The sequence below is a fragment of the Chenopodium quinoa genome, unplaced genomic scaffold, assembly GCF_001683475.1.
Source record: "Chenopodium quinoa cultivar QQ74 unplaced genomic scaffold, ASM168347v1, whole genome shotgun sequence".
Lineage (NCBI taxonomy): Eukaryota > Viridiplantae > Streptophyta > Magnoliopsida > Caryophyllales > Amaranthaceae > Chenopodium > Chenopodium quinoa.
In genome coordinates, this window is record NW_018742815.1 from 174,225 (window position 1) to 188,261 (window position 14,037).

At 34.0% G+C, this 14,037-nt stretch overlaps 1 protein-coding gene across 1 annotated transcript; it reads left to right on the top strand.

Moving 5' to 3' along the window:
* Nucleotides 1–2,387: 2,387 nt before the first annotated feature.
* Nucleotides 2,388–13,598, top strand: LOC110725533 (probable anion transporter 6, chloroplastic). Its single transcript, XM_021904995.1, has 15 exons — nt 2,388–3,019; nt 3,588–3,733; nt 6,018–6,117; nt 6,301–6,353; nt 7,100–7,174; nt 7,738–7,818; nt 8,559–8,620; nt 9,366–9,433; nt 10,635–10,750; nt 11,064–11,100; nt 11,579–11,674; nt 12,381–12,522; nt 12,632–12,684; nt 13,021–13,107; nt 13,194–13,598. Exons 1-15 carry the CDS (start codon nt 2,627–2,629, stop codon nt 13,293–13,295), a joined length of 1,611 nt encoding a protein of 536 aa, XP_021760687.1. The 5' UTR covers nt 2,388–2,626; the 3' UTR covers nt 13,296–13,598.
* The last annotated feature ends 439 nt before the right edge of the window (nt 13,599–14,037 follow it).

A 14,037-nucleotide genomic window follows, 5' to 3' on the forward strand; every position in this document is an offset into this window, starting at 1 on the left:
AAACTGTCCCTTCCCACGCAGCCCCACCACCTCCTCCCTAGCAGCCACCCAAAACCACCATCTCTCTCCCGAACCCCACCGAAAACCACCGAAACCCAGCCGAAAACCACCAAACCCCACCGAAAACCATCGAAAGCCCCCACACAACCACTGAAAGCCCCACGCAACCACTGAAAGCCCAAGTTCTTAGCCCATGAAACCCCAAAACCCAGCCACCGAAAACGAGAAACAGAGGGAGGGGGAATCAGCGGCGAAAACGAGAAACAGAGGGAGGGGGAGGGGGAATCCGCGGCGAAAGGGGGTCGAGGTTTGCGCGAGTCGGTTGTAATGGGGGTCGGGGAATCGCGCTGCTGGTGGTAATGGGGGTCGACGTTCGCGCGAGATGGTGGTTGTAGGGGTCGCGATTGGTGCGGGTGGTGGTTTTGGGTGGTTGTTGTGATTCCGGTGGGTGGTTGAGGGGTATTGGCTGGTGGCCGTGGTGGGTGGTTGAGGGGTATTGGCTGGGTTTTCTTTTTTTTTTTCTTTTTTTTTTAATTTTTTTTTGTTTTAAATTTCTATTTTTTTACCAATGAAATTGCGACATGTGGCATTTAAGGAAAAAAATAAAAAAAAATAACCTGTTAAACAGGTCACCGGTCATTTGACCTGATAAAAGAAGACGCCTTCCAAAGTTGGGATTATTTAAAAATAATCGAAAGTTGGGATTAATGAAAAGAAATCGCCCAAAGTTGGGATTAATAATTACAAATTTTCCAAGCGCTTAACTTACTAAGGTTTATATAAAGGTTTTGTGAATTTTAATCAAGCACTCTCCAAATATATAAAGGTTTTGAGGATTTAAAATCAATTTAATATTGTTGTAGAAAAATTAGCCGCAACAACACCAACTATGATAAAGGTGCGTGTAGCAGCACAATCTTTTAAGGGTGCAGTCTACATCATAAACTTTATAATTGGGTGCACATATTAGCATAAATGACACTAATGAAGAAAGGTTCCATAGAAAAAAGTGAAATCTTATTATTTTATATAATTGTTTAAACATTATTTAAACTTATATGATTTTCCATTACGCGTGACTAAATTTGCCTTATCTTCTATTTATTTTTTTCATTTAAGCATTTCTTAACCTCCACCATTTTATTAAGCGGATTCCTTCGAAAAAAATTGTGCTATTATTTTCCTTTGTTCGCTTCTCCAATTACTTTTTTTTAATATCGATCTCACATGATTGACTTAGTTTCCTTTCCCTTTCCACTTAATTAAATACTAAATTGATAAATTTTTTTAAAAAAAAAACATTTGAATACCTTTATTCTATAAGATTTCAAGATACATAGGTAACTTTCTAATACCAAACCCCACAAAATGATTTAAAATACTTAATTCAAAAAATAATTTTAGAATTGGATTTTTGGATATACCAAATTGATTTTCGTATTTTTGATGTACAACACACTTAAATTGTGGAGGTTGAGGTAGAATAATTCAAAGGGAAAAAAGTAATTATAATGGAAAAGAAACTAAGTCAATTATCACATGAGATGTAAAAAAAAGTAATTAAAGAAACAAATGATAGAAAATAATGGCAAATTTTTTTTGAAATAATTCAATTTAATGGTGACTTAATTACATGAGATGGAAAATTAAGTAGCATGGAATTAAACAAAAATATTTTTAAACAAAAAAAAAACATTAAAAGTATTTAAGATTTCACTTTCATACGAAATCTAAATTTTGCCAATGTCATTTGTGTTGTTATGTGCACCCAAGTACACAGTTTGTGATGTTGAGTGCACCCTCGAAAGGTTGTGTTGCTACACGCAACTTTATCATAGTTGGTGCTGTTACGACCAATTTTTCCTTTTTATTAACAGTAATTATTAATGTGTAAAGTATAATAGAGGATCTCTAAGCGATTTTCTAATGAAACTTAGTGTTAGGTTTAGAGAAAATTTGTTTGTGAAAAAAGAAATTTGTTTAAATAGCATGCATATTGTTATGAGACTATGACACATGATAATTTATACTTCTTTTGTGTTTTTTTTTAGTTGTAACAATTCTCTTTTCACGTTTGGCGATGCATGTTTTCAATCGTTAATATTTTTAATTATCAATATGTTAAAATTATAAAAATTTGATATTAAAATTGTATAAACCGAGACGAATCTAACAAGATCACACATGACTATATTTTTACTTAAGTATAAACACATAAATAGTGTAAAAGTCAAACTGAGAAAGTACTTTGTAACAAATAGGAAGTCCTAACACCAATACTACAGTAAAATTTTTGGGATGGTAATGGCAAATTAATTTTAGGTATTTTAATGGATGATTATTTACAATTTTTTCCTCATTTTAATCCTTTATCGAATTTTTTGGGGTTGAACAAGTTGAGAACACTTTAATTTGTCACTTCTTCCATGGGTGTGGGTCTCTAAAATATCACAACCTTGTATCAAATTTTGCGTGGTAATCTAACATCCTCTGAATTTTCTCTCTTCCTAAAAGGGCAAATAAACGAGTTTTTTACTCAAACTTTGGAATTTTAGACCATTTTTGAACTTCACTGTCTTATGAATTTGATTTTAGAGCTGAAAGAAAGCTTTAAACGTGGGTAATAATGGCGAATTTCACCATTAAACTTCATAAAGCTTGCAACTTTACTACTCAAAAACCAAGAAACAAAAATTACCAAATACCAATTCTTGTTCAACACCCTCAGAATTTCTTACACCAATTTCCCACAAAAACCCATTTGAAATTGAGATTGTTTCCTAGTTTTAAGAATAGAGAAATTGAATGTTTGGGCAAAAGGGTATGCAGTACTATCACTAGATTAAGAGTAGAGGATGATGTTGATCAATCACTACCATTGGTTGATGAAATTGAGCACAATAGCAGTGAGAAGGAGGAGGGTGTTGAATGGAATTGGCCACCTTGGAAGAAATTGCCTCAAAGATATAAGCTCATTGGCACCACTTCCTTAGCTTTTGTCATTTGTAATATGGATAAGGTACTAAAATTTTTGGGTAATTTTTTATTGATTGATTGATTTTGTTTTTGTTGTTGTTATGCAATTCAAGTTATTTGGGTATATAGGGTTGTTTTTGTGTGTGTTAAGGTTATTATTCTTAGTAGCAAGTGGGTTTTGTTGGAAATTTGAGGTTTTGGGTTTGCCATAATGTTATTTGTCATTGCATTTCATTTAATTTTTATTTTAATGGTAGCAATTAAACCTGTACTGGTTGTATGATGTACTCCCTAAAGAACATACAATTCAAAGTTAAAGAACATATCAACCAAAATCTCATCTTCATTCATAGATTGTTCCTGCTGATATCAGTGGCAATGTGGCAGTAAGTACTAAGTAGTTTATACAAAAAATTCTGTTGTTATGGTGGTTAATAATCATTTGATGGAAGGGATTGTGTATAATTGATTATACTAGTTTAGTGAATTGTGTGTTTTATGAGTATCGCGAAATTGGTTTTTGAAAGCATTTTATGTCATATGTGCTGATGTGCATCTGTTTTTTTGTACCAGACTGAATACTTACATTTAGAATAATCTGATGTCAATAGGTGAACTTGAGTGTGGCTATAATTCCAATGTCACACCAGTTTGGGTGGAATTCATCAGTGGCTGGATTGGTGCAATCATCTTTCTTTTGGGGTTACGCACTGAGTCAGTTGCCAGGAGGATGGCTTGCAAAAATATATGGAGGCAGGTTGGTAATAGCTTACTATGGAGTATGGAAAATGGAAGGCTGAAAATGCCAATTAATATGTGATCTTTGCATAACAAATAGTGGCATTATTTTTGGCTTTCATTGGTCGGATAATTGGCAACCTTAGTCACATGTACAACAAAGCTGATTTGCTAATTCTTTAATCTACGGTAGTCTGGGAAGATCAGAGTCTTTTTATATGAAAATTTGATCTTTTATTTCTCCGGCGTACTTTGGTTATTAGTCCGCTTGAGATTTATGTTTCACTTTATTCTTGCACAACAAAGGGAGAGCCTTCTTGCTTTACTGGTTAATTCCTTATTCACTTTGAACTCTGAAAAAAAAAAGATGTTGCTTACTTTTTAAATACAAAGTAGCTCATAAGAGTTAGAGGTTGGACATGTGCACAACAAGCCCTAGTTACATGATGGATTTTCATATGCTGAGGGGGATTTGGTTGATCTGGTGGTAGTGTAACCCAAAAAAAAAAAGTACATATTGCATGATAAATTAATAGTATAAAATTTTCTCTCAATTGTCAAAGATTATGCATCCACGTAGACGACTATCTTTTTTCGTCGATTCTTTTTAATTACTGGTTATTTCACCCTCTTTCCAGGGTTAAAACATGCTACTTGTGTCGCCATGATTCTCTGGGTAAGTCTCCCTAAGTTGAGTATAGTCCTTTATGTAAACATTCCCATTAGTTTGTACACTTATTCAAAATGAACATTAAAGATTTTGAGCCTATTTGATTGTTTCTATTGCACCAACTAGGCAACTACCTGTTTAGATCTAAACTTTCATTGTACTAGAGATATTTACTACTTGATGATTAGACACCATAATGCTTTCGAGGAACTTAGCATAAGATAGTGGAATCTTCTCTCACAGATGATTTTTATGGTATCTTTTTCTTGCTAAATGTTGGAAAAGGGTATAGGTTGTGTATCCAATAACATTCATTATCCCCTATAGAAAAGAAGATCTTCTTGTAAGCATTTTTGTCTTTCACGCATCAAGTTGTGAAGATTAATGAGTCATTGTGTGACTGTTGCTACTATCAAACAATTGAGCAGCCTGCTGTGTAATTGTGGTTTTAATCGTTTTATTGTTTTTATCCACACTATTATCTTATGCATCTAATATTTGGTTAACTTACTACGACCTTGTCCCTGAATTTTAAAATAGATTTTGGTTATCAATGTCAATTTTGCCATTGGGAAAAATGAATATATGAGTATATGACTGCTTGCAGTAGGCCAGTAGCTCTTTGTAATTGTAACCAATAAACTAGCTGGCATTTCTTAAAGTAAAGGATCAACTACCATTGTGCAAATGAGAACTTTCCTTACCCTATTTGAATTGAGATATAACAGAATCTCTGCATCTCTAATAAATATAAATTGGACGCACCTTCATATTTATTGTTGTGCTTGAACAATTATATAATGCATAATGGTTGTGAAGTTTGAGCATGAAAAGCTTATAGGTAACAAGGTCATTGGTTTATGTATTAGTAAGCTATCTTGTATGTGTTCAGTATGTGATGAACCAACAATGAGAGACAATTTGCAGACTCAGAAAAAAGAGGGGACAATTGCAATTAACATTCCACTAGGAGAGGAGGCAACATGAAATAGCAGACCTGAGATACTCCAACATAGTGGGGCCAAAATACATTAATGTTAGGGTAGTGCTTGAGTATATAAGAGAAGTAGGGTAGCAGTAGAGGAAGTTAGGCAGAAAATTAAGTGATATTTTGAATGTGAGATTAGTAGCCTCAACCTACCATTGAGAGTTATAGCCTAAAGCTATATATATCTTTGTAACCTTTTGCTACTTTCAATAAAAAAAACTCAAGCTTTCTTATTAATCTTACAATTTATTACAGTATTTACAGCACCCATACTTAGTCTATAACACAATATCCTCTTGTTGTTTTCTGAAGACATACTTATATACCCATCTAACGAACCTGACAGTGTAGAAATATATAGAATTTGAAGGGGAGGGGGGTATTAGAGAACTAAAAGCTGTCTGTCTTAGTTGATGCATGAATCCTGGAAATATCAGTTTATTGCATCCTCTACATAATGTATCCATGAAACCTGAGTTACAGCATTTTTTTTATTTACATTTGACTGATCCAGTGATTGTTTCCTAGTTATTGTTCTCTCATTCTTGTGATTCTTTACACTCTTTCTACACATGTGGGGTCTCTAATATCGAGATCCATGTGGCATTTTGTTCTCATGTATGATGTATGTACGTCTAAATACAGGCAAGTTCTTGCATTTGGAGTCTTGACTTGGTCGTTGGCTACAGCATTCATTCCTGTTCTAGCTGGATACATGCCAGGACTAGTTTTGTCTAGAATATTGGTATGGTAATTACTTGATTTCCTCATTCCCGTTCTAGCTGGATACATATTGTCACTCTTAACATTTTCATTTGTTTTGTTAATAATCTTTGAGCTACCTCATTGATTTTCAATTGAGTTCAACTTGTATTATACTCAATATTAAGTGGTTAATTATTGAGCATGTAATTGCATTGTAATTCAGGTTGGAATAGGTGAAGGTGTTTCACCATCGGCTGCCACAGATCTGATTGCCAGGTATATTTATTGTAAGAAAGTAGCTTAATATGGTATGAATTAAATTATCCTGTTGTTATTTGACATCAATTTAAAATCATGAAACCTTTCTAGTTAATCATGTCTTGTAAAGGTTTCTACTTTATTTTTATTTTTGGTTTTTTGTTTTTTAATTAGTGATATGCCATCAACTGATTGTGGTTCAATAGCTAGCAGGTTTTTCATTTTCTATGTGATTTTGTGCTGGTCATTTTCTCAATATTAAACTATAACATGTCATATCCAAAGCGCCCCGCAACACTACTTCTAAGGAAAAAAAAAAAAAGGGGGTGAAAGTTTTTGTTGAAATACACTCAATTCATGGAGCTAGTGATATCTTAAAGTAAATCCAAGTGGTATCATAAATATTTTGGCAGATTCTTTGTAATTCCTTGTCCATGACTATGCATCTTTAAATTCAGTGTGGTTGGCTAGATATGCTTGGTTTGCTTTCAAAATTAGATAGGTAACTTAGGTCATTAGTCATTACATCATTTGAGTCCAATTGTGCTGCTCCCTATCTGAATTTTATGAAATTGTTTGCTTGATGTTTGTCAGGATTATGCTCTATGCAATGTATTGTGTATTAGAAATTTTCTGTGGCTGCTACATGTATAATTAGCTCTGTATGCATTTTCTCAAGGTCTAATTTCTGTTAGAAGGCAACAAATCCAACAATGTTAGCTAATATCTTTCTTCCTGGTATTTTTCCCTCGGTGGTTATGCAGATCCATACCTGTGGAGGAGAGATCACGAGCTGTTGCATTTGTTTTCGGTGGACTAAGTGTAGGAAGTGTAGCCGGGTATTGCCTTATATATTTTTTCTTATTGTTTTTCTGTAATTGGAGTAGGTAGACTTAAGATTCATGACTCTGTCTTACATTGTGCTTTACGATCTATGTTACTCGGACTCGGGTACCCATGTCCGACACGGGTACGTGTCCAAGTGTCCGACTCGGCTATTTTGTGAAAAAATTCGATGATTTTCAACTAAAATGAAGTGTCCATGTGTCATACCTATGTATGAGGCTTGAGGGTCCGACAAGGGTACTTGAGGTAAAATGAAGAGTCCGAGTAACATAGTTCACGAGTGTAATTGTTCCTTTTACTTATTCTCAGAGTAATTGATCAAAAAGGAAAACCTGTAAATGCAGGATAATTGATTCATAAATTGATAAATGTAAATGGTGCAAGATTACTGTTTTTTTTTTTCATCTGCTATTGCATAGGAAAGAAAGCATGGTACTGTGATGAGTGTCAAAGATATAACAAAAGAAGGCAACAAACTTGTGTCAACATTGGCTGTGTGACTCTGTATTATAATATAGTTTTCCAATAATACTTTCTGTGTTTGATTTTTCTTCAGGCTTCTCTTGGCTCCTCCACTTATTCAAAATTTTGGCTGGGAATCTGTATTTTACCTATTTGGTCTATTAGGAGTAACTTGGTGAGCTCTTGTAATTTTTATGCTACACTGTGTGCTCCTTTTTAAATAAGTTCTAGCTCCGGTAATTTTATGCTACACTTTGTGCTCCTTTTAATTAAATTCTGTGACATCCGCTGCAAAATTATGAATCACTCAAGTGTTTGAATACCAATTTTCCATGTTGCATAATCATTTTTTCCGTTGTCAAACCATCTTACTAGAGTATCTACTAGGTTCATACATCTAATGTGTTCAGAGTTCAGACCTGCTTGTGTTGGGATTTATGTCATGATTTGTTCTTATTGTTGAAACATTCAAGTGTTTGCTCTATTGCACGTGCATTGCTCAGCTTTTACCGTTAATATTGATTCTCCTATATGTAAAGAGGGGAAAAAACTTCTCACTTATCAACTTCATTTGAAATATCCGGTAATCTTTATTTTCTGGTTAAAGATGTAGATATCTGGCTTGTGAAGAGTTAACTGGTACAGCTATTTGATATGTTTATGGGAGTCAGTAACTTATGGAGTTATGGGTTTTTAAATGATTTTGATACAATAAACAATCAAGTTGTATGTACTACCTGTTAGCTTGCTGGATATTCAACATGGGCTTCTTTTTCCATGTGAAAGTAGTTTGATTGTTCTATTTTGCACATACTCTTAAGATTCTTGCTTGGATTTTCATAGCAGTACAATTTCACTTGCCAATGTCAAACTTGACTGAAGTATAACTTTTATACCCAAAAAAATTACTTGAAGGTTTTTGGGATTTCAGTATATTGAAGGAGGAGAGACTAAGTCAGCTGCTTCCACTATTCCTAGTAAGCTACGATTATTCTCTCCCTTTTTCACACCCTGTTTGTTTTCAAAACCTTTGTTTTCAAATGTAACTGCATTTTCTTACAAATGGTAACTAACATCAAGTAATTCTTTCCTTATTATTTTCTGCTTTATCCTCCTTCAGTAGCGAACGTTAATAATTATATTTGTATATCGTCTTGACAATATCCTTGTGTGCTGGGATACTTTTTTCTGAAACTGGCTTGAAACTCTGTGGAGTGGTCTGATGATAACCTGAGGCCTGTAAGTGCCAAGTTAAAGGTGCATCATGCATGTTATGTTACCAATAAAATAATAATCCAGGTGTAGTACTGTATATGTGCTAAGCCTCTAGCGCATGTATAAGAAGAATTAGGAAGCCTATGAATTTTCTCCTTGTTTTGAAATTGACTTACATCTGTCATGCATACATATTGGTATGTTTTTGTCTACATTAATGTGTTACTTATTCACCCTAAGCCTCCATGCCGGACTCTAAAAATAAGCCTTGGTGACCTTTTTCTGAAAAAAATCATGCAAAGGTTTTGGAAAATGAAAATGTCAAATTCCTTAAATTTATATTGTGCTGGCACCTGTAGCCAAGTCTTTGTAACAAATCTACGTGCCACACTGATTCTGGATAACACCCTGAGGGCATGGATATAAACTAATCGATATGTAAATTCGTATGTTATATATTGAATTGATTATTGCTATTCTTTCTAATAGTATTTCTTTTCATTATAGGTGTAGAGTCTACATCAAATAAGAAATCATGGTTAGATTCCTTGGAGGAGCAAAACAGCTCATTGAAGGTAAGAACAACATACTCTGTTGTGTAACATTGTAATTAATACTTTGATTGTGCATTCTTAAAATTATCATCATATACACCCTCTGGTTGTCAGTAACTTAAACACTTTTCTTTGGTCTTTTTCGTGGTCAATTCCGTCTCTCTTTGCCTCTCCCGAGTCCTGACACATGGGTAAAGATTCCCATTCGATTACATAAGTTACCTTAATAATCATTTCATTTTTTCTTGTTTAAGTATTCGTCATGTGGAAGGACTACCGGTCGTCTACCGCTTTTCTGTTCAACCTTAAACTTGAGGACTTTTATGTTTTAAATAAGCAGTTTATACATGTCAAGAGCCATTAACATGGTTTGCATGATTCTATTTTCGCAATCAGATCCTGCTGTTCAGAGCTTACATCTTTTCTTCTTGACACATTATTAGCTCTTTTGGTATCTAGTGTAGTGCCAAAGAAACTGAGATAAATGTGAAACAGTGCAAGAAGAAAGATTTTACTGCCTGTTCTGCTGACCCTTGATTTTGATGCTCCACTTCATGGAAAGGAGAAAGCCACGTTTCAAATGATCTTTCGAAGAACTTGATTGAATCTTTTTCATGAAAGAATCTTCTTCCTACGGTGCAGGAACCTATTTATTGTTGAACATATGTTATGGGGAGGATATCAGCTAGAAATTTATTTGATAGCTTTAGATTAGTAGTGTATAGTGATCTCTTCTAAAGTGGAATTTTTGTAAGTGCAACTGCACTATCTGCTCAAGGTAGCTGTGTCTCGTGTACAGAATTTGCTGAAACTTATAGCACACCCTCGAGGATTATGTCAATATGTCTAGGCTTTAAGAAGTGAGATGTCCGTTAAATCTTCTCGAACTTATCTATAATTAATTATACTCTATGAAATCGACAAGATGAGTGAAATGCAGAAATTCATTATATTTTAATGGTTTGATTCACTTTAATAGCTTATAATGTTATACAAGTTTCAAAACATAACTCTCTTTAATTTCTTAACTTTCATTTTACTAGATATTGTTACTGTATGGCTGGAAAATGCATGATTTTCTCGTGTCTTGTGCATGGCAGAGTATACGATAAAATGTTGCCAAAATGCTGATCTTCCTTTTTCATTATTCAATTTATTAGGTCAAGAGATTGCTTTTAAATCTTTGGACTCTTAGGATTGGTTATTTCCTCCTTATTTACAGGATGTTCCATGGAAAGCATTTTTCCGAAGTCCAGCTATTTGGGCTATGATTTATGCTCATTTTTGTGGAAGCTGGGGGCACTATACTTGCCTATCATGGCTGCCTACTTACTTTAGGTAAGAACATTGTGGTAATATGATTACAAGGGGAACAAAACTGTTATCTATAGTTGCACGCTATATATATTCTGTTTAAACTATTTCTCTTATAGTCTTGAAATTTTGACTAGTTTGGAGAAACACTGCGTTTATCTGACGTTCCTCACAGAATGATACTCTTGAAATTTCTTAAGAGAAGTATAAATCATGTAAATGGATGCCTAGGAGACTGGGACAATTCATTTGACAAGTTGGTGTCTGCTTTGGTCATCTTTGTTTTCCATATGTTTAATGTGATAAAAGCATTGACATTAGTTTTCGTTTCTTGCAGTGAGGAACTAAATCTTAATTTGACTGAAGCTGCAGGGGTAAGCTTTAAATTCGGGTGCTGCACTCAACCCCCTTCTCTTTCCCTCTCCCCCCTTCCCCCTCTGTTTTCAAAAGTAGAAGGCCAAATTCAGATCAGGTGTGTCATCAATGTAATTGGCCTGAACCTGTCCTACCAATTACAAAGGAAAAAGATAACGTAACTATTTGACTCATAATATATTCCGTTACTCTATTCATAAAAGCCAAAAAAGGAGTTTTGTGCTTCTTACAAGGGAACCCAAATATGTCTTGTTTAACATCTCTGCAGTCAAAGTTATTCTTTTTCTTGTGGTGGTTGAAGTTGGATAATTTTTTACCGTTTATTTAGCTAAACCTCATGTCCTCGAATTGGACGTTTGAAAGACATGCATGTCCTGTTCTTAAACATTGCTGTATTGAATTGGGAAATGTCTCCCTTGAATATCCTATACTGAATGTTAAATCAAAAGCTTATGTCTTTTATACTTTCTGATTCAGGTTGCTGTACTTCCTCCATTGGCTTCAGTTATTACCACCAACCTTGCCGCACAATTTGCTGATAATTTGATTTCTCGTGGAGTTGAGACAACCACAGTAAGAAGTTCTTACATGGCCTAAATGCTTACATCCTGCTTGCAATCTAAACTTCTAATATGAGCAGTAAGCAGCTCTTCAACATTCATTGTAACAAGAGCAAAAACATGATCTAAAATCATGAATTCAACTAGAATGTAATTACTATTTGAAGTAAAAATTGCTCCCCCCGTCCTATAAACTTTTTCAGTTTTTTAGATGTCCCAGTCCCAAACATCAATGTCTCTCTCATTTTGCCAACCTTACCTATAAGGCTCTATCTCACTCTCTGTATAACATTGAAAGCTATCATACTTGAGCTAATATTAGGTACATTGACAGTACTTTGTCTGTCCTGATATTTCTTCACCGTCCCTTTTTCTGCCGTTCCTTAATCTCGTGTCACATCTTTGAGTTAAAGACTATCTTCTCTCGATCCTATCAACCCTTAAATCCTTCCATCCCTTTTTCTTTCTCTCTTTTTTTTTTCTTTCTCTCTCAGTTAGCTTTAAATCTTCTAATTGTTAGTACAGGAGTGCAATTTCGTATAGTTGTTTTCTTGGGCTATCCGCTATATCAAGCAGCCAAACATAATATGTAGCTTTTGTACTTATAAACTCCTTAATTTTGACCAGCTCTACGTTGGTTTCGATCTGTTGCTCACCTATGTATACTTTGCTTTCACATTGTCGTCTTTTTATCTAATGACTTGTTTTTGTACATGCAGGTAAGAAAGATTTGCCAAGCTATATCCTTTCTCTCCCCTGCTTTCTGCATGACTCTCTCCTCGTTAGATTTAGGGTTACCACCTTGGGAAGTTGTGGGGCTACTAACTGGTGGTTTAGCCCTCTCAAGTTTTGCTTTGTCCGGTAATTTGTTAAAAATTTGATTTTTTGTTGAATTTTGTTTGTTGAATTTTGAGCAAGTTTATCTTGGGAGAACACATGCTTAATCGCTTATGCCCCTATTTTGATGCAGGGCTCTATTGCACGCATCAAGATATTTCACGTGAATATGCAAGTGTGCTTCTGGTATGAATGATTGTTAGCAACCCCGTTTTTATAGACATGAATTAGTCTGAATCAAATTAGTGAGGATGCATGAAGGGGCTTTAATAATGCAGTCAGAATACTATATTTAAAAAAAAAAAAAAAAAAAAAAAAAAAAAACCTTGCACAGGATATATATTAAGAAAGGATTACTGCAATGATGAATGTTTTCTTGCTGTTTCTGAGGATGTTAAAGTCTATAGTTCAAATGATGCTTTCCCTTCTTGATCCTAGCTTGTTGACGTTAGTTTGTGCAAGAAATACTTTCCTGAGTCATTTAAATGTTCTCTTATCTTCTAATCACTGATGTTAATATAGGGTATAACGAATACTGTTGGGGCAGTACCGGGCATTGTTGGTGTGGCTCTCACGGGTTATCTACTCGATTCAACTCATTCATGGAGTGTATGCCCGTCATCATTACCTTTCATCAGTTGTTATTGTGCCATGACCTATGTTTTGCTTAGTTTTTATGTCATTCTATTTTGCAGATTGCACTATTCGCACCCTCGATCTTCTTCTACTTGACGGGCACTGTAGTTTGGTTGGCATTTGCGAGCAGCAAACCTCAAAATTTTTCCAAATTAGAGTAGACACCATTTAGCGAAATTCATTTCTTACTCTATTTTCACATTGTAAATGGCCTACATAATATTTCCTGTCTGTAATTATATGAAGGAATAGTATCTGAATTCTTTCACATAGGAGATAATCAGAAATGTATTGAATGTTTGAATGTACCAAAGCATTAATAATTACAAAGTAGAATTTTGATTAATACTAACTACATTTCCTTGAATGTGTGTTCCTAGTTGATTGTTTTTTAAACTGCCATTAACATGGGAGTAAATTTTGTACTAATGGTCTTTTCTGAAGAACTTTAAATTTCAAGGGTATATTGAGTACTTTTTATTATTATTATTATTATTTTTTATTATTTTTCTTTTTACAATCATATAACTAATATATAATTCAATTTGTAGGATAAAAAAGTTAGTTTAGTATTCTACTAGGTTAAGTCCCGTGCCATGCACAGTCTTAATAAAATTTTACAACAAATAAATTATAAATAATGGTGTAAATTCAACATTAATTTATCTAAAAAAATTATTTGTAACAAAATAACTTGAATTTTAGTTTATACCAACACCAAATACGTAAAGATTGGATTGTATAAAAAATATACATGTATGATATAACAGAGATTTTGTTCTTATAAATGTTATGTAATTTCAAGATTATACAAAGTATGCTACCAAACGATTTTTCTTTTTTAATTAAAATAAATTTTATTATCAAATGATAAAAGTTGGAGAAAAAAAATTGATGTTGATA